The sequence below is a fragment of the Apostichopus japonicus genome, chromosome 14, assembly GCF_037975245.1.
Source record: "Apostichopus japonicus isolate 1M-3 chromosome 14, ASM3797524v1, whole genome shotgun sequence".
In the NCBI taxonomy this organism is placed as follows: Eukaryota; Metazoa; Echinodermata; class Holothuroidea; order Aspidochirotida; family Stichopodidae; genus Apostichopus; species Apostichopus japonicus.
The window spans coordinates 17,136,345-17,162,192 of NC_092574.1; the positions used below are offsets into that span (position 1 = coordinate 17,136,345).

The 25,848-nt window shown below is 36.7% G+C and overlaps 1 protein-coding gene across 1 annotated transcript in view; it reads right to left on the reverse strand.

Annotated features, from left to right (window-relative positions):
* Positions 1-19,224, reverse strand: part of LOC139979438 (uncharacterized) — a 37,624-nt gene extending 18,400 nt beyond the window's left edge. The window contains exon 1 of the mRNA XM_071990222.1: positions 18,133-19,224. Coding sequence (XP_071846323.1) covers positions 18,133-18,285 — 153 coding nt within the window. The 5' untranslated portion in view covers positions 18,286-19,224. The remainder of the gene's footprint in view (positions 1-18,132) is intronic.
* Positions 19,225-25,848: the final 6,624 nt, after the last annotated feature.

Sequence of the window (25,848 nt, forward strand, 5' to 3'; positions counted from 1 at the left end):
ACTATAACTTAATTCTAAGATACCGACTGAGACTATATACCTAAGTACATTATCAGCTGTTATATACGGAAAGTCGTTTATTATAAATAAACGCATTAGTCATTCAATATCTTGGCATTATCAATGGAGCTCACGTGATCATAAACGTTATCATAAAGGTATACTAACTAACACACCATTTCGTTGACAAGCTTTGAAAACTGGACCAGGAATTGAAAATTAAAACTCTCTTTTAAACTAGCGTCATTATCAACTGTTAATGTCTGCCAACCATCATCCTTTTAACCAGGAATGTGTCTCACTATAGCACATCCCTGCAAGTTCAACAAATAACACAAGACATCCATTTAAACTTGCTCCAAGTCGTTTGCCTATTAATTTTCGTTCAGTTCAGTTCAGTTTATTTTAATTTGATTATAAGTGTAAAAGTGCAAGAAGGTGAACTCTAAACATCTTGGAGGCTTGACAAATTCATCACTCATAGTAAAAAGAAACAGAAAGGAAACGCCTCCGCTATTTCCTCCTTAATGGGAACTCATAAGAAACATACAACATATGGGTCTGGTACAACTTGTAAACAACAAAAAAATGGAAGAAAACAAACAAGCATGAGCGAGTTTTTATATTTGTAATATTTTAAGCAAACGAATTTTCCTGGGAATATAGTCCCGACGTCTTGGAGACATACTGCAATCGTACTATTTCATAAATGATATATGCACATCTTATATTATACGATAGATTTTTTAATATTTTATTAGCCTTATAGGCCGTATATACAGTAGTAAAAGAAGTTACGAGTGATGATAAAATTAAAATTTAATTCACGCACTATAGGGACAGATATGGAATTTAATGTTCACAGCTCAAATGATCTTTTTTCTTCCTTCGCTCCTTTTTTCGTCTGTGTCATTAAAGTAGTGGGTCGTGGAGTATTGTCTTTCGCAACCAATTTCAAACTTGCTGTGCTTTTCAAGTCAAAATTCTCAGATTAAACAGAGCGTTACATTTAAAAATCGACATGCAGATGTTTACTTGTAACTTGCTGGTACTTTCTCTGACATGCTGATATATTATCTAATTCTGTGAAACAAATGGCGTTTCTGTATTTACAAAAAGCATTGGAAAGCATTTTAAGCTTCAAAACTTCATCATTGACAGATGTACTATACAGCCTATTTTGCATATACAAATCGGGACAGAAGTTGCTACTGAAATGAACTACATTGTAACCCGATGATTTTATGTTTCAGCTTGAGAAGACATTGTACACATAGTTAATTTGGTTGAGTGTTGATTACGTTAAATATAATTAATTAAAATAATAAATTATTAGATACCCTAATTGAAACACAAATACGAAATCTGTCACTTGAAACTAAGTATAGCGACGTAAGTATATAACCAGCTCTGTGTATAATCAAGTACGGTTATACATCCAGTAGATATTACAATTAACGATAATTTCAATTTCAATGTAGCATTACAATTGAAATTTTACCATTCATATCTTTGACGTAATAATGAATACGTACATTCATTACACCTTTCTATATATGAGATATATATGTTTTACTAGTGTAGCACCCCTATAATTGTTATGGTAAATTAGGACATGTGATAATTTCCCCTACAAATTCTTGGTACTCATGGAGTGTAATGGCAGGAAGTTATCATGACTATGCCTTCTTTTCAATTCTTGGAATGCCATTGCTGTGTCCTATAGTATACCAAGAAGAGTAAGCCACTACCTAAGCCATATATCAGCCATTGCAATGATTCAAGGGCTAAGCTGTCTAAAGAGAGTGAGATCTTCTGCAAATAGATGACCCTTGTGTCCACCTTTTTGTGTTTATATGAACTCATTCTCTGGGACTACGTCACTAAGTTGTTTACACCTGGTGTCTTAGTGGTTGTTGCGTAATGTTGGTGTTTTCCGATAATGAGTATGCCGATCAGCCGGTTCATTTATCTCCTTATTTGGGATGGGCAGGAAGTTGTTAAGTCCTAGGGTACTTCCCCCTGGCTCTATACTTGTGTTATCTAGTAAACTATGTGTTCCCTTCGATAGGAACATATAGCCAATGTTGTTTATCCCCTTTATAAATATATCTGCATTGTGTACTCTATATAAGTTACACTAAGCCTATAATCTACCTGTATATAAGGATATGTCTTTCGTGGAATCCATTACCGAGATCATAGCTAATGTATGTTCTTTAGTTCCCTTTGTGACTGTCTTTGTCGAGAAATTGATCTAAATAGTTGTGCAACTGTTAAGTGGTATCTATTCTATTTTCAAGAGAGTCTTATTACAAAGGATATAGGCCTATAATATTATATTATTTTAGTATTTATGCATTTAGTTGTCTATATTAGGAACACGATAGTAAATTGGGTTTAGGGCAATTCGCACCTGACTGGGACATACTGCATGGTGTCCATCATTGAGATGCCACATCGGCTAGATTTGAGCTTTATATCTTATGCTATTTACTGAAAACATATTTCATTTACATACAGCCGTTAATGTTTAGCTTGTACTTACTTTAAATTTGTGTCATATTGCAGTCGATATTGAGCCTATCATAGGGGTTCATATATTCGCTTTTGTGTTTATATTATATTTGTTTGTGTTGTTATCTCAGATGAGCCAGTTGTTATGGTAGTAATGTAGGTTTGTATACGTCACGAGGTGCATGGGTATATTATACGTGCCTAACAACCAGGTATCTCGATGCAGGTAAGAGGACCCCCCCCCCCATACAAGACCAATACGCCCTGTGTGGTAGGATGGATCTGTGGGGTCACAAAACTAACATTTCTACAATTACATGCATACGCCCTGTAAACTCTGTACATGGAAATGTGTTCAATCAACTAAGATCAAATTTGATTGTACATTGAAATTCCAACTGATAACTCGTTGTTTCAACTTCTCCTTATTGTAGAGAAATGATATCTGTCTACTACAATGTAATAGGGTTAGATCTCGACCCTTTTGATGTTTATTTTGTTCAACGTTAAACATCTTTATATAGAAGTGGAACATTATAAGCATAAACTATAGCTGACGATCTTTGAAACAAGAATTTACATAACTGTAAAAATGATCAAAAACGTGTCTTTCATGTAAACTATACATCGGGTGACGACAAGCCGTGTAAGCGGACACACTGACCTTAGTAATGTGTGTCAAGATACAAAATGACATGTTGACATATGAAGTATCAAAAGAAACATGTTTGATGCTTCTAAATGTTTATACTTTGTCAGGCGTCTTGAGACGCCGTGTTTGAGTTACCTTTCACTGCTTAAAAATTAAAATGTTGAATAATAATGTGTCACAGGCAACTGCAGATATTTTGATGAAAATTATCACTTTGCCACAAATAGACCCCCGCAGGGAATGTTGTTCAATACGATCATCTGATAGGTGCATCGTACGATAATCAACGACAGAAGGCTACTGAGCCTCAACAATGTTGATAGTTTCAATAAATCATAGTGCTGTTTTTTTGTTGTTGCTTGTACACAATGTTTGAAAAGAACAGCGCCAACTTGAGCCATAGATCAGTGTGATATGAACGTTATTTTGCGTAGAATACTGAATTTGCTCCCTAAGATGAAAACACTATCCTATCATGATGAGTATCGGTAAAACGAGAGCCTAGTCTTAACGTTCAACAATACTGATAACACTCACATCTGGTTCTCGCTTGTGTCGTGATAAACATGAACCAAACGGATAATCAAACATATGTTAAGACGTGATTTCATTACATTCACTCATGATCACTGTAATATGTAATTTAAGTTACGGAAAAATGAAATTTTTCACCTAACATACTTGATGTAGGTTACCACTGTTGTTTCAATTTCTTATTTAAAATTATGCGATCTACATGTAGCTTTAATGTAGAATCATGCCACCGATGTTATCTGAATGATACAATTATGAGTCATGAACGATATTAGTCTAGGGACTTTGGTACGTTATCAGAGTAAAGGTTGTTGGGTTATATCTTATCCTATACAGTCAACTACTTCCTTTTCAATATGTATTGTACGTTAAGCTCGCCGTACTAGATGGTGATAGGTTATTCATTTAGTACAACTACGTATCTCACCTATAAGTTATAGGTTGCTGATAATGACCTTTACATGCATACATGTTCTTGTTATGAAATCATTACTGTTGCCATGTATGCTGTGTTGAAGGTGCACTGTCTTGAACCAGTAGTCGGAAAAGAAAACCATATATAAAGTAGTAGTACACCATGTGATTCGAAACACTAACCATGCACATACATGCGTAACAATATCATATCTCATAGTGCATTTAAGAACTCATTTAAGTGAGTAGGCCAATATGGATTTTTTCCCCTTCAAATACGGCCACATTTGTAGCTATATTAGGTCAAGACTATGCTAGGCTAGTTTTCTATATATTTCGAAGCTAAACGCCACTTCGTAGTAAATTAGGTGAAGAAATTTAATAAGATGGGTGGGTCTTTTCTTTCCAACTCCGGATTTGCTGCTACGAAGGAAATTGAAACCTTAAAGTGGGTCGAACCCGTCACCGCAAAAGCTTAATTGCCATGTACCGGTTATGTCCAGAACAAACAGGGGGCCTTGGACACATATTTACTTTACTTTTTGTACCACAACCATCCGTGTTCAATCTGTAATGTGGAAACCCGAAGTTTCTTTAATACTTTAATGAAATCAAAGGCGTGTACTTGGAAAGTTGTACCGAGGGTGAACCCCAGTGACGAATCTTTTTGGGAGTTCAATAATGTATAGCTAGCTATGCGACTCGCCCCCTGGAAGGGGTAATCTAACCTAGTCGCTGGTAATGACGACAACTTGTCTGGATTAAAAAAATGAGAGCAGCGCATACAGCGATGTTTATATATAGGTAAGACATGGTCGTGTGTCTCGTGTGGTTTTGTTTTCGGTGAGAAGGTAGGCTACTGTATCATCTCTCTGTTGGAGGTGATGAGGGGGGATTTTACTTACTACCAAAAAGAAATTGTCAGCTTGTCGATTTTCTTAGTTTTCTCAGACAGTTCTGTTATAAGAAAATAATATACATAATATAAGAAAAACACTCGGGTCATGACAGTTACTAAAACACTTACTTGCGCGTTAATTTGATTTATTCCGTTTTTGATGGTTGAAATAACTTTGTTTCTCACGTATTAAATATGATATAACACTGATTTGGGCAGGTAAAATCGAATTAGGTGATTTAAACTCAAAACAGTGATGGAATGATATCATAATTGCATGGAAGGTGTATGGCTATAATCTATCAGCGTGATACGTCAATGCTACACTTGTAGCTTGTCTCCTTCGCGACAGGCTATATTCGCCTTGCAGGTAAATTCAGGTTAAAGTCGGATAATGACATTTTGCTGAATCTTTGTACAATATATTCAATTATCTCTGTAGTAAGTGACGCAAATTATGGGTTTCTATCAATTGCAATCCCAAACGATTTAGTTCAGTACAATGCACTCGTTGTAACGTTATAAGCTTATTCTTAGTATCTTCTTGAAAGCGAGAGCAAACCAGATACGAGGAACACAAGATTTTTGATGGAACAACCAAAGTCCCTTTTTGAAAACGCGATCTGTAATATAGCCTACTTTACTGCACAAAAATCGCATCAAAACGTAACAAAAAATTCGGTAGTACATTAAATGGGTGGAACACAAGTTTGTCTATTCTGCAGACATATAATAACTAGCCTACACGAGGCAAAACAATGATTGTGATCACATAAAATAGTCTAAGTTAGACCAAGGCGATGCTAGAGACCTGCAGTCTAATATCCGGGCCCTAATGGTTAGCGATATCCATTTATGTACGAGCCCTGAACGTAGCTTTCTATACGAGTAACACCGACATGCCGCGGGCAAACTGCAGACACGTCATTCCATTAATAGAATATCAAGTACATACAGGGATGCAGCCTTTTTGTTTCACGCGGATTTATTCCGGGCTGAACTAAGTTCAATGTGCATCGTTCCAGCTTCTCCGTCAGTGAGGTTGGGATGTTTCTTGCAAATAGCGTTACCGCATACGTGCATGCAGTACCGTATATACCATGCAGACACATGAATACATGGACAGCGTTCACGTGAGCTTGACGAGTGGATCCCGTAAATCGGCATACAAAGCAATACCCTCCTCACCCCCGGCCCCCCCCCCCCTCCAAAAAGTGTCAAGAAACGAGAAGCTTTGGATTTTGATTCCAAAGTAAAATATTCCTTCGACACAAAAGTTACAAACGTGAGGTCACGTGTGAATGTTACAATCCATTGATCTTTACGTACTCATACTGTGTCTTAGCAAATTTCACTGTATGCTATCACATCTGTGTCTTTCAATCAAACATGTGTTATGTCACTAACAAAATCGTTACCTCTTTTGGTGTGGTAGGATAACACAATGTCAGCCGCGTAACTATAGGACGGTGCGGACGCCCGGGCCCCCATCGACTGAATAGTCACCCATTAACTAAAACGGCTACAGTATTGATATTAAACGTACAGCCTGTAAACAATAACCGAGCCCAATGTACCCTCGTGGGCCATTGCTTATTTATCTAGATATCCAGATGGTCCCCATTTTTAAGCTACCGCCAGGGATTACCAACATACTGTTCAGTACAGTTATATCTATCGATACCCACCAACATGGGAATTCCAACGAAATTCTGACCTCAACAGAGAAATCCTGATAGCGCCATATTCGGGTGTCTATAAGGTACCAAATATCCATAATGGCCCATTCCAAGGCCAAACCATGCTTGGGCTTGGGTGTGGATTGTTGACTCTCCCATGGGGGCCCATCTCTATTGTTACATCGTTGTCCTGTTACTCTATATAGCTGAATAATGCATGGGTAAGAGAAAGGACGGTAGTTTGCATAATAATGCCCACGAGACGGAATAATGCATTCACTCTGTTTGCTCCAAACGCTCTTTCTATATAACACGTTTACAAGAAGGAATGACGGTGAGATGTATAGGTTCAGATGTTTCCATGGGAACTCAACATGCATTATGTGATAGGATAACCCGGCCATGCGATAGACGTTAATCGCTAATGAAGAGAGTGTCATGTATGGCTACTAACTCTAATACTAACAACCTTCACGTAATGGAGTCTCCTCTTTTTTCTTTTAGTCTAATTGTCTATCTGTCTGTTTGTCTGTGATACTCGTATGTATATTTTTCGGTTCATTCGTCTGTCTGATTTTTCTTGAGTTGGTAATTTTCTGTCGGAAAGTTGTGTCCTGTAAATTATAAATCCAGTACCGATATAAACCAATGTGAAAATCTGTTTGTCGGAAACTGTCAACAGAAACGAATTTATGGTATGAGATTTTGTTATTGCGAAATTATTGCGCAATTATTCGAAGTAGCATTGTCATGGTAATCAATATAGGTTCAACGTTTTCCCCAATCCCCAGGGAAAACTTCCGTTCGTAACAGCATGTCTCACGCGATTGCCTTATTTCACTCAAAATATTACCTGTTGATTGAATTAAAAAAGGGAAAATGACGCAACTTGCCCTCATTGAGAAATAACATAACTGCTACATGTCCGGAAAAAGGAAAATACAAAAGAACTCTGTACTTTCCAATGCCTTTTATAGCTCTCCGCGTGCACACTGACCTATTAAACGCGACCCCGCGACTCAAGTCGATTGAACGTCGTAACGTGGATAATTACAAATTGATAATAATAATAACAAAAGATTTTTATGGCATCTAATGAAAAGAATAAAATGCTGTATTACGGCATGTTCCAAATGACATGTTTTTTTTTTTAATGTAGATGTAATTCAACGCTTGTCTATTTTTATATTTTGGCTGAGTTATTACAATTTATAAATCAATGAATAGCGTTTGTTTTGTTGGTCTACGACATCTCAATGCCAACATTCTGGCTTAAGTAATTCTTCAAGAGATAATTTTGTTAGGGAATTAAAGTAGTATTGATATAAAAACGGCATTACACTACAAAATAAATGTTTACGGTATAGCTGCAGAATGCCTTTGGTAAGACGTTTTTAACAGCGGTTTGTGAAAACCGGTGCACCGACGTTTCTTGAAAGGTTATACATTGGAAGCCGGGAATTCACGAGTCGTTATTTTCGGTTAAATCACAACGCCTCTAAGTTTTCCTTCTAATATCGTGATGATTTTTCCTGCTCTTATAATTTATTTTTCATTAATCTGTAATACCCTTCACGGCGGGCTAACGGATACTGCAAGTGATCGATTTGTGGCACCTTTAATTTAAAGCGGTTTACAGCTTTCAATGACGTAATATATATCTAAGCGGTAAGTTAAGTATATATATAGTTACCAACAAATAATTGCAACATTTGTGAAAACTGTCACTTCAAGTCAATTATACCCATCATTAAACATAGTTTATTCTTAAATAACGCTAATGCAATTAAAAGTGCGCTCAATTGTTTTGGCTACAACGAATAGCGAATGTTATAATTAACGGTTTTACGGAACTCTTACTTTCATAACGTTCTGTTATTTTACAGAACGGGCAATGAAAAATTAACTAACGATGAATGTACATGCCAACTATTTATTTTAGTGTTGAAAAGCTGTTAAAATGTACAAACGGCATGCCATAGTAATATTACGTCAAAATTTTACCTTTAATTTACGTTTTTTTGGTAACAGTGTAATATCTATTGCGCATATTGCGAATGTATGTATGGGTGTTTGTATGTGTGTGTATGCATGTAAGTATGTGTGGACACACCAACCACGCTACTGTAAGATGATATCTTCTTCGGCCTTCTAAGCACTGAAAATAGATCTACCATTTCCTATATAGACAGCAATAACGGTTAAATTTCAACAAACCTTCCGTGGCTTGTATAATATATTTCATATAACAAACAACTTTGGTTACCTATCATTACATCCGTCTCCATCTAAATTTAGAATCGATAAGTAATTATACAAATGTCAAACGAACAGTCACTATCTCCATGGTAATTCCTTAACGACCTTGTACACGTGACCTCTCAAGTGCTGAAATTGCGTGATCGCATCCATGACCTTTGACCTGAACCAAAACCAACAAGATTCTTGTATTGACCAAATGTATATCTTTTCTTTCCTCATTGAGCAACGTGCACATGTTCGTCGGTAAATTTATTGCATAGGCTGTTAACGGGGAAAATTTTTTGGACGATCGAGATTTGAAGTATACACTTTCGCTGCCCCGCTCTACAGAATCTGATTACATAATTATGTGTCATACGCATACCCCCATATTTTCCTAGCCAAATTTCGAATTCTCTCTAGGCATGCAGTATAAGTTCAAAAATATTCTAAAAAATCTCTTTCTACGAATAGAGACAATCGTCTTTCAAACTATATATATATATATATATATATATATATATATATATATATATATATATATATATATATATATATATATATATATCCAAGGTCATTCATTATCAAACGATGGTCACCAAGAATTCTCGAAACAAAGCATATAAGAAGGAAAAAAACTATTCAATTGAGCAATAAAGCATTTGAAAGATAAATAAATCTTCGAAAACTGAATTAACTATAATCTACAGCGGTATTCAACGATCTTGAATTTCTTCTGAGTTTATTTTTCTAAAACATTACATATTTCCTTTCATCTCCTGTATTGGCGTCGAATTCATGATTTCTAGGTCAAATTTTGTTTGGCTCCCATGAAGAATATATAATTTACCAGTACCTGGGATATCCATCGCTTAAAGTGGCATTATGACCACAAAAGGAGAAAGTTTTAAACCTTTCACAAACATGCTCCGATAATCATGGAATGCATGTATAGCCAACACAATTTCCCCAGAAACAGAAATTTAAATGCGTTCATTTACGTCATATAAAAGAGTACGTATGCGTGCATATATGATCTGGGTTAATCCGTTAATCCCTGCATTGGTTGTCAGTTTTCTGAGAATTTTTTAAGGACAAGTTTAAAAAGACTTTGTCTTTTGTTTTGTCGTATGTAATTCAACAACTTAATGGAAGGCCACAAATCTATTACGGTTTGTTAGTCTCTCAATCTTTAAAGAACGTTCCACGACGACACCGTCGTTACTATTGCGTTACCGTAATCTTTATTATTACTTACACTCAACGCAACTCTTCAGTCTTAACAACGGTTTCGGTATCAATAGAGCCTATTAATTTTGTAATTTAGCTATTTTCGCTATTTTCACAATTTTCCATTTTGTTATAAAGGACGAAAGAATCAGGGGGCAAAAAGTTTGCCAAACTCCCCCACCCCCTCCCTTATTCATGCTAACAGTGGCCTAAATAAATACTACTCATTGCTTACATACATACTTTTAATAGTTTTATGAATTATTCAAACCAAAAAGAGATATTTATCCATGAGAATATTACAGTTAATTTTTCCAAGAAATTTACCGCTAGCATGGCCTATATAGCCTCACGTATACATGTTATACAAATAGATTTAGAGGTTGGCAGATTTCCTGAAAGTGTGTGCTTGTGTTCTTTGTAAAAGTTAAAGAAATAAAAGTTGCACAAGCTTATATCGTCATGAACTATATAGTCTGAAAGTGGAATAAAAGACTACCCAACAATTTCTTGCAGACTTCAATAGTTCTATGAATTATACAGACCAAAAAGGGATATTTATCCATGAGAATATTACAGTTAATTTTTCCAAGAAATTTACCCCTAGCATGGCCTATATAGCCTCACGTATAAATGCTATACAAATAGATTAGAGGTTGGCAGATTTCCTGAAAGTGTGTGCTTGTGTTCTTTGTAAAAGTTAAAGAAATAAAAGTTGCACACGCTTATATCGTCATTAACTATTTAGTCTGAAAGTGGAATAAAAGACTACCCAATTGCTTGCAGACTTCAATAGTTCTATGAATTATACAGACCAAAGAGGGATACTTATCCATGAGAACGATAGCATAAAATAGCCTCGCGAATAAATGTAAGAAAAATAGATAACAGGTTGACAAATCTCCTGAAATGATGTGATTGTGTTTCATTTAAAATAAATCCTAAAACATTTTGCAATCTTATATCTTCATGGAGGAGTCTGAACATGAAATGATTTCTGCAGTGCTGGTAATTTAAAGGACGTGGTAAAAAAACCGACAAGTTTGGTTCTGTTCAAACTTTCTAGAACTTCTTTTGTTACCGTACATATTTAACGGTAAACCTTGGTAAACCTTAAAAAATGTATTCTTTAGATTTTGTTAGTAATCTTAGCCCTGTAGATGTCCGTCCCTTTCTCGAGTCGAATCCCGCGCCCCCCCCCCACCCCCTCCCCTCCCTCCCTCCTCCCATCTTCTCTCTCTCTCTCCCGCTCCTTCTTTTTCTCCAAAATCGGGCGTACTGCTTTATGTCAGAAAACTTTTGCTATAACATGACGTGTTGGGTCGTAAAGGTCAAACGCCTATCTCTCGCCCCTTTTATGTAGCGGACATGTTGAGTACATAATTCCATATACCCAGTGGGTAGTATACTATGACTGTACCACCTATAGTGCTGAAATAGGGATCGTATAACCTTGCAAGGAGCAGTTCGTTTTCACACCAAGTGTCTGCTTCAGGTAAATCGTTCTGGAACTATGCCATTATAATACGAGACTCCATATAATACGCAGCTGTTTAATTCCACGGAGTAACAGTTCACTCTCAATCTGAGAGAGTCAACGATAATCACTCTTTAATGTGTTATTTGATTTTCTAGTCATTTTTGTTTTCTCTCTCGGAAAGTTAGCTCGAATAGCGGAGTGCTAACATTCACTCGTATCAGAACATAATTGACATAAATTTAAAGGATTGGTTCAGTTGTCATACATGTTTATGTTATATGAAAGAGGACAATAAAAGAAACACAATGGTGAAAAAAACTGTTCAAATATCTTTTTCGGTTAAAGAGATATTCAAGTGTAAAGTTTTATCAGATTGTGTAGAAACTGCTGAAATCTGACTAGCTGTGATGTCACATCCTCATATTCCTGAAAAGTCTTTGTTTTTTTTCTCTAAATATTTTGTGAGATTTCATGACTTTCAACCAAAAGATATGTCAGGAGATCTCATATTTGTCAAAGGAAGTATTTGAGATTAAACATCTGAAGAATTTTTGATTACATTATTTTCAAATGTGTTAAAAAATGTAAATAATTTTTAAAGAAATATATTCACAAATGTTTAGGAAGTCAGGATGTGACATCACACCCTCACAGTAAGTATTTCTACACCAGTCGTTTTCAAAGAAATTTTGATATCTTCAAAGTGTCATATCTCCTTAACAGAGCATGCTATCATGGTAGTTTCTTCACTGTTCTTTTTGTCTTTTTGTGCTCTTTCATACAAAATAGACATATCAAACACCTGAACCAATCCTTTAACTCTTTGATAAGAGTGACTATCGTGCCTCTAAGCAGTAATCATCTTGGACGCGTTGGAATTATAAGAGTGTACTGCAGCTTATCTGACAATACCAAGCATCTCATGAACTCTCCATATAGGTCGAGTTCGTATCTCTTAGAAATATACACGTGTGTCAGTAACTAAAGTTGTACTAAAAAAAGTACAAAAGGTACAAAACACAACATAATGATTAAAACAATCAAATATGAGTTTATTAGGATTTTACAACTGTCAATCATATTTATCCATTTATACATTTTTAATACATTAGTAAGCAGAAGAAGCGATAACAAGACATATGGCTTTCTGCTTTAGTCATCCCGACACAGGTAAAGTCAAGTATCAAGGAAGTTTATCAGGATGATGCGCACGGAAGATAGGAAACACCTTCGAACTTGCCAAAAGATGGATGTGGTTTGTTATAGAAAACCACACGTGATATTTTAACATTAAAAATTAAAAGAGAGATTAAGATTTATGCAACTCTTCTGATATACAAATGTGACCAAAACGGGTTGTGGTTAAGAAGAAGAAAAAAAACAACAACTTTACTAAGACCAATAAAAACTTAAAGGACTGCTGTTTACCCGGCTTTTGAAGTAAAACCAAAGTGAGCCACACGAGTTATGAGTGTATACATATAGGCCCTATATTTGTATTCGTCACTGAGAAAGAAGAACAATAAACCATTGCAATCGTGTAGAAATAGTATGGTTGCATCACGAGAGGTTTGGTATAATAAAACTGTTTATCAGTGTTCGCCTGTATGCACGGAAGAGTGTCTTACCCGCCATGGGTGCGTGTTTGTGTGTGTGTCTCTCTGTATGAATGCGTGACACTCGCTTATTATCAAAACATCTCAAAATTTAAAACTCACGCGTACATTTTGATTTGAGATTTTACATGTGCATGTTCTAAATCGAGTACAAGAAACCGAAAACTGTTTGGTGGTGTAGGTCAATGGTCAGCAGAGGGTCTACAACCTTTTGGCCGAAATAACGAAGAGGGCATGGATCGTTTATAGCATGATGGTACATCAGCAGTTAGCTAAAAATCAGTTCACGAGAGATTATCGAAGGTAAAGCGTCTAAAGAAGTCGTAAACATGATATAAATCAGAACTTGCATGTTGTGTGAGCCGTCTGTTACTTTAGAATTTATTAACAACACCAACTGTTGCTTTTGTGTGGTTTATGGCAAAAGTCTTTGTAAGGGAAACGTTTGAAGAATGTCGACAATTCTTTTAACCTCAAATATACTGCGTTTGTATGCATTTTATCAATGAAGCACTTATCGAGGGCGGGGGGGGGGGGGGGATTAGATGCATAAACCAACTTCAAGTCAAATATAACCTTAAACATATAAGACTACTTAACGCACGAGAAGGCATAATTGAAGGACTTGAAAATTTGAGGCATCATCAGAATGTATTCATTTAAATCCTCTGAGGTACAGAGTATCCTTCAAAAGTGATATATTTTGGAATGATTGATTAGTTGTCAATGTTCTTTGTCGTTAGAATGTCATCAGAATACAAAACCGTTTTCAGCTCAGTTGCCATGACGACATCATTTAGTCGGCATGCTTTAGCTTAGATGTATTCACAAAATGCCACTCACTTTGAGAACATAGAACCGTATCCACGCCACATAAAATGCCAAACTGCTACGATGATGTAGTTATGACCAAAATATGCGGGTCATTACCAGCAATTTTGGCAAAGATTTACTTAATTTTAATTTAAGAAAATTGTACATTCACCGGTTTAACATTCAACTTACTGCAGAGGTCTTTATACTATAGTCGAAACAGGCATGGAAAATTGAACGACGGAAAGAAGGAGGTGAAAGGGGGAGGGCGGGGTGAGGGAGGGTGGCGGGTTGGGGGGTGGGGTAAAGTATTGGAGAAAACTATTTTGCCAATTGGCATCCCGTCTGTGAAAGGAACTTCACACCCTTAAAACGACAAGTGGCTCCTATGTGTAAGACGTCTAAAGGGTACGCTTTCCTGTTACTGATACATTTGCCCCAACTACAAGCTCATGTATGACAGATTATATGACAGCTGTCACATGTTTTGAACCAATAATATTTAACTTATATACGTATATATAGTCATGGTAGTGTTTCTTTTACGTGCGAATTGGAATGTTGCAGGGGTGTTACGATTCTCGAGGTCTTACCAAATGGAACAGATGGAAAGATTAAATATACTCATGGGATTATCATAATTCATGAGACGTACTGTTCAAAGATACGCATAGCTAAAGTATTCTATAAAGTTAAGTACATTAATATCGATAAGCATTCACACTTTAACATAACAGAGGTCTTTAAAGCAAGAACATAACTATGACAACAAAGAAAAAAATTACGACACCACGGCGCCAAATGAATCTACATAACTCAGCACTAACTTATCGTATTACATCAGGATTGTGCGCATTGCGAGGAGGCATCACGAGGGGGGAAACGGGGAGGGGGGTGGTGAGGTTAAGAAGGGGATACCGCCTCGGGCTCCGGGGTCAATAAGGTGACCCGGGAAATATGGCATAAAGAATAACAATTTAGTTTACATTTCATTAATTTGCTTACGGGTCGGCAAATTTATTTTAAAACTGTGCCTTTGTCGCTGTAGATGAATAGTTCATCTAGTCAATCAGTCATTGGTTTACCATATATTCACATATTAGGCTATCTCGACAAAATGATGACTACGACTGTTAATCAAGTAACTGACAAGGTGATAAGAAACAAGCTGAATTGTTTTCATAGAACCGCAATATGGATTAATGAATGAAGGAATAACATAAGAAACCGAACCTTTAATCTGTCCGACCAGTTTTTACTTTACAGTGAGTGACTGAATGTCGCTTATTCAATTCGAAATGAATGTACGTCTATAGTTGGTCATGTCATGTCCTGGTTAAGATGATACAAGCGGTTTGAGCCTACATATACGCCGGTGGCGTCGGTTAACAATCAACAGTATCATCCGGCTACATAGATACAAAAGTGTACACCCTTATATCTTGACTAAATTTCAGGGTCACCCGTATTTATGGACATGTAACACAAGCATAAAACCTTTAATGGTCTTTATACCACTGCCTCAACAGGTGTTCAACAGATCGAGACTAATCTCGCCTTTTATATTTTTCGGTTCCAAAAGTAAACATTTAACGAATATCACCTAAATTACAGATATAGGCCTATGGGCTATACAACTATAAAGGACGAGTATTATTTGGATACAAGAATCGGGACGATCCTGTTATGGTCAAACCACACAACCATGCTTTAAATGTATTTACTTCAGTTACTGAGAGGGTTTGCGGGAGGGCCGGGGGGGGGGGGGTTAGGGCGAACATTGCATCACAAGTAAATGAAACGATGAATCACGGGGTCAAGACAGGACTTTGGTCACGAAACCTTGTAAACTAGATCAAACAGTTTCTGGTTTAGTCTGTTGATATGTTGAAGTTTATTTAACGTATACGCTATACCGTTGCAGGTCTGCATGGCTGTATTTACAAAGTTAGTTAAACGTATATACCGACAATACCAATGATATAAATGTAAAGTGCACCAAGCAGTACGAACACAAATTAACGATAGTTTTCCCCCGTATTTGAGGTAAAATGACGTCTTAAACTTAAATTACTGAGAACTTCGAAATTTTTTATTGCAAAATTGAATCTATACAGTGAATGATTTATTGGAAATCTCAGAACGTCTGAAAAAAACGTCAGAAAATGAACCCATTATTCTGCTTTACTATTGAATTTTGGTTAAGGAAAATCTGTAAACCCGAGTGTGCCTACGTTATCAAACTATGTATAGCTATGGATAGCTTTTATATCTATGATTAATAAACACCTAAGTTCGGTTGCTGTTGTTGTTTTTGTAGCTGTTGTTTTATACAGGCATTTTAGTTTAATTGTTTATCAACTACGAAGGTGAAAATAACTTTGACGTAGCGTGGACAAATACGAACAACGGATGTTACTGGAAGGCACTATGCACAGACCGACGCTTAATTCAAAACGATATCTTACCAATACTACATAAAGTCATCACTTTCATCCATCACACGCGACCTACCCTCCTTCTTTCCTCCCGGGACACACTCCTTATTAAGAACGATTTCTCATTTTGTTAAATTAGAGACTATGCTGTCTTTTTAAGGGTTGTAGCTTCATTTTGGTCAATTTATGCGAAGCTATGTAGAGAATCCACTAGATTAAACTACATAGTAAGCCTGCATGGCCTATGCTTTTCAGGCAGTACAAAATGTGGTGCAATTTATGAGGGTTTACTTGTTTTTCCAATCATAATTTATGGCATAAATAAAACGACATCTGCGCTTCCAACACTCAAATATGCCAGAAATGGGAGAAAGGTCAACTATACACTCAAACTAATCTTCCCCTATACGTTCTACTGTTAACCTTCTCAGATTGTATCCAGAGAGAATTGTTTATCTTAGTAATGATCTTAATTCATGTTGCTTTGTAACACTTTCGGAGGTAAATTCAGCACGCCACAAAATCGGGGGATGGGAAGGGGGCAGGAGAGGTATAGATGACCGTTCACACACTCAGGGCCAGATTTACCCCCATTTTATGGAATGGTGTGCTGGTCCCGAGCCAACCTGACCCATATGATAAATCCTGCCCCGCATCCTAATCCAATCGTAACCTTAATTCGTTTTTAAGCTAATATATGACGAAATATAGCTTTGGGCGTGATATAGTGTGTATAATATTAAAGTCGAAATGACATGGGGGAAGGGGGGGGGGGCTAAATGTTTTACAGCGGCGTACATAGTTATCATGCAGAACTAAACAACTCAATAATGCCTAGACAAATTTTGTCAACAGTGTCTGAATATTGGTACAGACCTATATTTATAGAAGTATAACATGAGCGTAGACATGAGGGAAGACATTAATTCTGCGGACAGATAATAGAGAGCAAGAGAGGGGGAGACAGAGACAGAAAGAGATAGGCAGAGAGGGTGGAGAGGGGAAGCTTGGGGTGGAGAGGGGAGGCCTTTTCCTTCTGAAATATTTAAAGAAGCAAGACTTCGAAAACGTAATTGTTATTTCTTCATTACTTTGTGTGTTACCTAGCATGAGAATGGCTTAGGGTAAGACCTCTACATTACCCCAAGGAACGCGAAAATAAAAATGTACATATGTACATATCGCTTGCAGAAATATCTTTACGCGTAAAGGGGGTGGGGGGGGGGGGTGAGAGGATTTAGCTTGTCCGAGAACTTGAACACACCGAATATAGGAAACCATAACACTCATAGACACAACCAGCCTCCCTCTATTCATTTATACCGGCGCCATCGATTCGTAAAGAAATGTGGTTGTAGAATAAAACATGGACTTGTAGATCAGAAAATCAGATCACAGTTAGTTACCGACCATATACTTACGAACAGAAAACACAAAGCAGGTTTAATGAGTAAATGTACTACTGGGTGAGGGTAAGGCTGACATCTATACCGTAAACCACTTCTTACCTCACAACACGCCCCCATCTCTTCTCTCCCCTCCACCCCCCCCCCCACACCTCCTCCCCTCAGTTCGCTCATAGATCGGCGAGGACAGATTTTTGAAACAATTTGCGCTTACCTTTATTAACCTCATTCCTTTAGAACCGGTTTTCCGATCCTTTCCTCTCATTTTCCCCGGATATTTTCGACTCTGACAAACTGGGACACAACATAAAGATATAACAGCCCACAAGAAGTAACAGTACTTAAATAATACATAAAATCTCGCCATGATGACTTGGAAAACAAAAAAACAAAAAGCTCAATATATGTCAACTAGAATTGCGTTTGAATACTTGAACAGTACGTAAAGCAATAAGGACAATAATTAATCCTTGTTTTCTTCTTGCTTTCTATATATGTTCTCTCTCGGTTAATGATTCCTCTTTCTGGGTTCTTTTTAATACGACACTTAAATTATTTTCTTTTTAAACTCTCAACTTGGTAAATGTTGTTACAATAGCCTTGAACGCGTATAAGTTTGCAAGTGAAGAACGTTTGCCAAATACATCCAACAAATTTCACAAGAACAGCCAAAAACTTGTAATCGAACTCAACCGCCGCAAATTAGTGTTCCTTCTTTTTCGTGTTTGTGTAGAGAAAATTTCAGCTCCATGCTATCCTCAAAATCACCTTGGAATAATTTTCAAATCCAATCAATCTCAAATAATGAAAGTCACATATCCAATCGATAGTCATGAAAATAAAATCTTGAATAATTTTTTGATTTCGTTTTTTCTCCCTCGTAGTGAAAATAGTTCAAGACATAACTTTGAAAAGATCGCATAAAAATGAGCCAGGTTATATATTCCAATTGTTGTTCAAATCCACGCGATTAAATCATATCCATTCTTCTCCTTTCATAAGACCAATGCACCCTCGTTGGTGGTTGTAGACAGCTTTGGATAATACCAAACTTTTAAGTCTTGAGAAATCACAGCCATGCACGAAAGATCGTCAGAAAAATTTGTGACGCGTTTGCCGTGTATAGGTAGAACAGTGCAGAAACTTTCTCCAGTTTGACACTACTTACAGTGATACAAGTCAGTACAAGTCCGTATGGTAGGTAGGCTATACTGAACACGTAAATCAAAGAGGAGTTTTATAATCTTTTTAATCTCGAAGACCGATCATTAAAGAGCTCAATACGGAAACCCGAATAGGTAGGTATATGAAACCGATGGCTAGAGGCACCGTGGTTTTCAGTCAAATTATTTAAAGACCGCCCTCTATTAGAAACCCTGGTAACTTAGACTAAACCCTGGTATTGTTGACTTTTCTTGGTTTGCGTTCAATCTCTTTTCATTTTATTTTGTATTTCATTTTATATAAGGTTTTTTTATTTTTGATCCAAGATGTTTAAGCACCCGTTTATTTGACTTTTATAAATATTGTTAAATACTAAAATCCTAAACAAACTAGTTCCTTAATTTGTCTAGTATGCTATATATGTATCATTTCAAATGACAGAGTAAAAGTAAGAAGATTTCTTCACTTCTTTTAAAAGAGATTTAGCTGCCTAGATTGAGAAAATATAATGATCACATATATAGATAAAACGTCTTCACTAGCGGTCGGTTGATTTACTCCATCCTGTTTCGTTTTTGAAAAGTTCTATGAGGAAATTTTCCAGTCTATTTCATTAATATTAATATTAAAGAGTATCGGGCAGACGAAATGTTTATAACGATGAAGGAACGTGCTCATGAAAATTGAATTTGGTCATAGTTTGGTCAAATGGCATTTTCATTGTGAGTAATGCCCGGAATGTTTGGAAAACAAATGGTCGACCAATTGTCGATTGGAACTCAAACAGCTGCAGTGAAAGATATCATCCTTAGCAAGTTTGTAAAGATACTAAATACTGTACAGAGAATTGAATGAACTGCAAAACAAATCCAGCGAAGATTGGATTTTGTAAAAAATTACGGCATCGGATAATTCAAACTGTTTTCATTGAATTGAAAAGCGATAAGTGTGCTAAGGCTATCCCAAGGCTTATTAATTTCTTACATTATTTTAGTAGACCATTATTATTTAAAAAGTATCGAGCATACACTGCAAAGTCGCATGGGCTTAGTTATCTGCCCAAGCTTGTAATATTTAGCATATGACGCCTGCAAAAGCTTCATTTCAGTACCTACGTTAAAAACAATATCTTAACAAATAAGTTCCACGAATGGAATTTGTTTAAGTTGCCTAGAATGAGATAATATGAGGATCATAGAAACAGATAAAACATCTTTACTAGCGGTCAGTCCGATTTACCCCATGCGGCTTCGTTTTTTACTTTTTTGACTTTATTGATTTTAGTGAAGTTCTAGTAACATGACATTTACTTTAACAAGAACTGACAGGAATTAACTTGAGGGCATAATAGAAGCTTATATAGTAATTATTAAGGTATGCTTGATGCGAATGTAATGTGACCTGCAAATCATTTACTACAGTGGTAGCCTAAGTAACATCTGCGCATGCGCTAGCACAGTGACAAGCACCACTTTGAACGATCATGGTAAGTAAGTATGAACGGGGAACAACTTCAGTTTCTCAGATATTCCGGCTAACCAAACCACCTAGAATTCTACGACCTCGCTCACCCAACTATTCTCTTCTTCAAAGTAATCGTGAGCCATGGATGTGAAACTTAAAATTATTAGATCTATCAAGACTGATAAAGTTATACAACGCCATGCATGCAACTTGGCGGGAAATTGATCCCTGCTTGATTTCTGTCATGTCTGCATGTAGTGTGATATGTCGTCTGCATCCATGGAACATATCCAGCAGAGCCGCGGGATAGTTCATAAAAAATGATGATGTTTCGCCCTGAAGTGACAAGAATCACCTGCGAACGGATGTTTGTCAAGTCCACCGCCCTGTGGATGTTACAATAACCTTTGACCTTAACCGGGCAAGATCATGGCGATGAAAGCGGATACAAACAGAACAAAATTTAACATAACTTCGGGGTGACTTTGATGACATTTTGTTACTCAGACACCTTCCACGCAGAAAAAAAAGAGTCATTTAATAACAATTCCGCGATTTAATAAAATCAACAAAGTCGGCCATTTTTTTTATGGGGGGGGGGCTCCAAAATAGACAAAATTCCCTACTTGTTTGATAAATATTTGCGCTATTGTGAATTGACGCAGAACGCTGGAGGGGGTAGAGAATGATGACAACCATTACAAAAAATGGCGACAGGTCTTTAAAAAACTTGACAGAATTTTTAACGATTCGAATTTTGATATATATAAAGTACATTCCCGAGTTGTCCACGTTGAACTTCTCAGCGTGTGATGTCCTAAATGAATGTTACAAAAGTTTTTGGCCGACCCCAGGAATATGCTTAAAGATCAAAAGGACAAGATAAAGCATTGTATGGTCGTCGCACCTGAGATGCTGATATTTCACCGAAGCAACATTTCACTGTCAAACTGAGCTCGATGGTCCTCATTCGTCTCGGCTAGTATTTTATACACTTTTCCATTAAAAAAAAGGACATTCCATATTTAAATTTCTAGCGATTTTCTAACCCTGCAGCCAAATATTTGCTTACATGCAGTAAAAAGTTAACAACCTGTGACTGGTTTATAGCAATACATTGGTTTTTAGAGAAAAAATTATAACCCTTTTCACGTTGTTAAAATTTAATTTACGTTATGACCAAACGATAGACATACCTTAAGATAATAAGAGAACATGATGAGAACATTCACGATCAAGACGAGTATTTGAGGCTGTGTCCAAAGAAACATGTGTTGTTGGAATGATCTATATGCCATGGTGTACAGAGTCAATGGTATAACAGGTTTAATAAGACTTATTGTTTTCTATTTTTTTTTAGCTAATGCCATGCCCTTTTAAGTTCCGAACTTATACTGTAGTTTTATTTTCTGAAATGAAAACTCACTGGTCACTAGGAATGTCATTCTGGGCCCCATGTGGTTGGCCTACTGCGACCCCCCCCCCACCACCCACCCCTTTGCCGCTACCCTACCACCGCACCATCTTTGGTTAATTATTATCCGATATGTGAATACACAAATTAAATTCAACCAAATTTGGATTCTATTGTAAACAATTCGTTAAGGAACACAAAAAGAGAAGAAGGTTGAAACGAAATTCTTTCTCTTATTCTAAAGTCAACGATCGTTTAGATTTTATAATACTAATATATTTGTTTACAAAATGGACGACCGCAAATTATGTCGCATACCGTTATTACTATTGTACGGAAACACAGTGATGGAAACTTGATAAGAATAAGATGCAACAAGTAAGTATATCAAACGTTAATAAATTAAAAGTAGCTAGACTTCGCACAAAATGAATTACGTGGATGCAAAATGAGATTCTTGTATTAATAATAATAATATCAATAATAATGACAATCAGTAGTTATTTTTACGACGCTCAAGCGAACACAAATGTGGGAGAAACCCGCAAGGGCTTATGGATTACAACTAACACGTCGGGTGGCTTCCAATTCAACAATTAACTCAAATTTGGAATCTTTTCAATTTAGGAAGTCATTTCAGATGGGAAAACCGTAAATTGCTTTTGGGGTGAAAACCCACCTTACAATGACCCGGCCGGGGAATCGAACCCGGGACCTCCGGATTGCTAAGCCTCGTTGCTTCAAATGCCATACCGCCAATATCCACTCGACCACAGCACCACTAAGAACAGAGACCCACCGAGAATCCTCAACGACCCACTTTTTAGGTCGTACACCACCATTAGTTTGCGTGACGTCGTCCTTCAATCATGTTTTTTGTTACAGGTGTCAATCATAATTCAACACACATCTTAATTTCATACCGTGTAGTCAGGGATCACAAATCTACTGCGAAAGCAATAGGAGCGGGATTTCAAGAGAAAATTCAGCATTCGTTTATTTTATGTGATCATCAGATCAATGACATAATGTTTATAGTGTTCCCAATGAGTGGCTGTTGCTTATAGTTAGGCCTACATGTAAACATGAAGTTATCAACCAAAAAAGATAAATTAAAAAAAGTATATGACGAAGTCGAAAGTTTAAAATTTTGGGGAAAATCCAAAACAGTAGTGAATTCGAAAATGAACGATACTGATATTAAACAAAGAGTAAGGTTTCAAGATACAACTTGTCGGACAGAAATAAGCAGTAAAAAGAAAAGGGAAATTGAATCCTATGAATATTTCCTGAACATGTTTAGACTGCGGGAAGCCTGATTGTGGTATACATTCCATTTCAGTTCCGTGTTAAAGGTGAAGAGCAAGTTAATATAAGATATTTGAGCAAAATATTTGCAGATATTTGAGCAAAAAAATGGCAGAAGTGGGGTGGGTGGGGTGGGTGCGGCAACGAGTGACGAATTCTGGTGACACAATATGGAGAAGCCGTAAAACTATATTGAAGTGGACAGTGCGAGCCGTTGGACTTTCTTAGCATACGAATTGATGTATTATAGTCTTTATATTATGCATCATATATAAAGTTCCCTCTCTTTTTGAGACGTGATCATATGTTTGTGAGGTATATAGAAGGCAATAAAGGGGGCAAACGTGGCGAGGTCTTTGGGGTGAGCGTGTGTATGTGGGAGGAGGGGGAGGGGTGGGGGTATGCATGAAACAGAAGTATGCACTGAACATCCATTGGCTTCACCAATACTCTAAGTTCTGCTGAGTGTTCGCACAGCCTTCTCTCGCTTTCCTAACAACTTGCTATATTTTACACGTTGTTCTTGAAATAATTAATTGGTAATCAGGTAATGTAAACACTGTACACTACCTTTCTAAACCAGTATTAACAATACAAGGTCAAGTATACTTAAGGGAAAGTTCATGCACTTTGTGTAAGCCGAGGTACATATCTATTTCGTTGCATATAGTTCTATAACGATTCATGAAGCTGTAGGCCTGCCTGCACTAATTGTCAACTTTTATCATCAACCCCTCTGTGACCACATGTACTTTGTATACATATCGCAGGTCCGGATATTTCCCAGGTAAAGCCTAAACTAGAGACCATTTGAACCGACGTATTTCCTGAATTCGTTAGAAATTTCTAGTAACTTAAGTTTGTGGTTTGCGATCTACAGACCATGAACTTTAAGATCCTGGGAATTCCAGCGCATACATTGTTCTTCCCGATAGTTTCCTGTATTACTCATTTCTTAAAGAGCTCAAGTCGAAATTTTACTAATCCGAGGTAGGTAATTGAACAGTTTCACGAGGAGCCGTACAGCTTCCTTGTTTTGGTATGTATTTAAGCCATTTTTTTTTTATTAAATAATTTTTAAACTTTTCTCAAGCGTAATATATACATATAATTACGCCTACGGTGGCATTTCGACCTTCCTTACCGGTTTCGAACCTCTGGAAATACAATCAGCGTCCATAGCCTAGTGGTAAGGGTATCCGCATATAAAGTGGGAGGCCCGGGTTCGAATCCCGGTAGAGGCTGGAAGCTTTTTCACTGTTCTGGATTTTCCAACTCACTGCAATTTCAATTATATATATAAATAAAGATATAGATATTAATAGAGATAAAGATCGTCATCATCATCATCATCATCATCATCATCATCATCATCATCATCATCATCATCATCATCATCATCATCATCATCATCATCATCATCATCATCATCATCATCATCATCATCATCATCATCATCATCATCATCATCATCATCATCATCATCATCATCATCATTATAGAAGTTAAATCATGAATATACATACACTTTACCAGGACTGTCAGCCAAACAGAGTATACCGAAACTGACTGGTATATTATTAGCCCAATGAAAGGAACATAGAATTGCGCCCATTTAAAACACACATTGCAGACATAATTCGCTGACGCCAGTTCGAATCTCACCGCTGTCATCAATGTATAAGCCTGCAGGGTGGACTGTGACATAAATACAAAAAAAACACACGAAAACGTGGCAGACGTTTTGAGAGTTTTAAAAAAATCAAAATGTATCAACCATAAATTGTTCCAGTGGATAATAACTAAAACCCATCTGTTTTCTGTATAGTTACTATATAAGGTAATTATGCCTGGTAATAGAAAAACATAATGTGATTGCGAAATAGCTACGAATAAGCTGTCTGCAGAGTAAATTAACACGCACGAGTAGCGAATCTAAGGTGAAAAGTCTAATTGGTGGTGGTACACTAACCTAATAAAATTAACATTGACCTAACCTGTTAGCATCAAGTAAAGGTTTTGCTCCTATTAAAAAAAATGGGGGCTCGATCCAGGTAAGTTTTAAAAGTGACGTCGTTTTCGAGACAATTTGTGCACATGTTCGAAGAAAATGTTGATCACGTATTGAGCATTAAAGTTTATAAACTTGCAAGGTTTTATATTTGAACGACCGGTACGGTAACACTATTAAAAAAGAAAATTGCAGGCAACAACCTTTCCCTCTGTTCTAACAGATGTTTTAAGGAGTCTAAATATGTATAAAATTTTGCCTGGATTCATGCTTTCGTTTGTCAAAACACTTAAAAATGAAAAAGGCCCCGGTCGTTCACCAACCATTGAGTAAATCCAACTTTTATGGTGATAGAACTTTTCATATGTATACGTACCACGTCCTTGGAACGCCCTGCCACCGGTATTATTTTGATTGTTTTAAGTCCCATGACTTAAAACTCATCTTTTTTTAACCATCTACTTTAATGACCGATCTTGCTTTATTTGTCTTAACCTTCTTCATATTAGTGGAATTAATTTTATTAACTTATTTGTCTGATTTTGATATTTCTATACCTATAACCACAC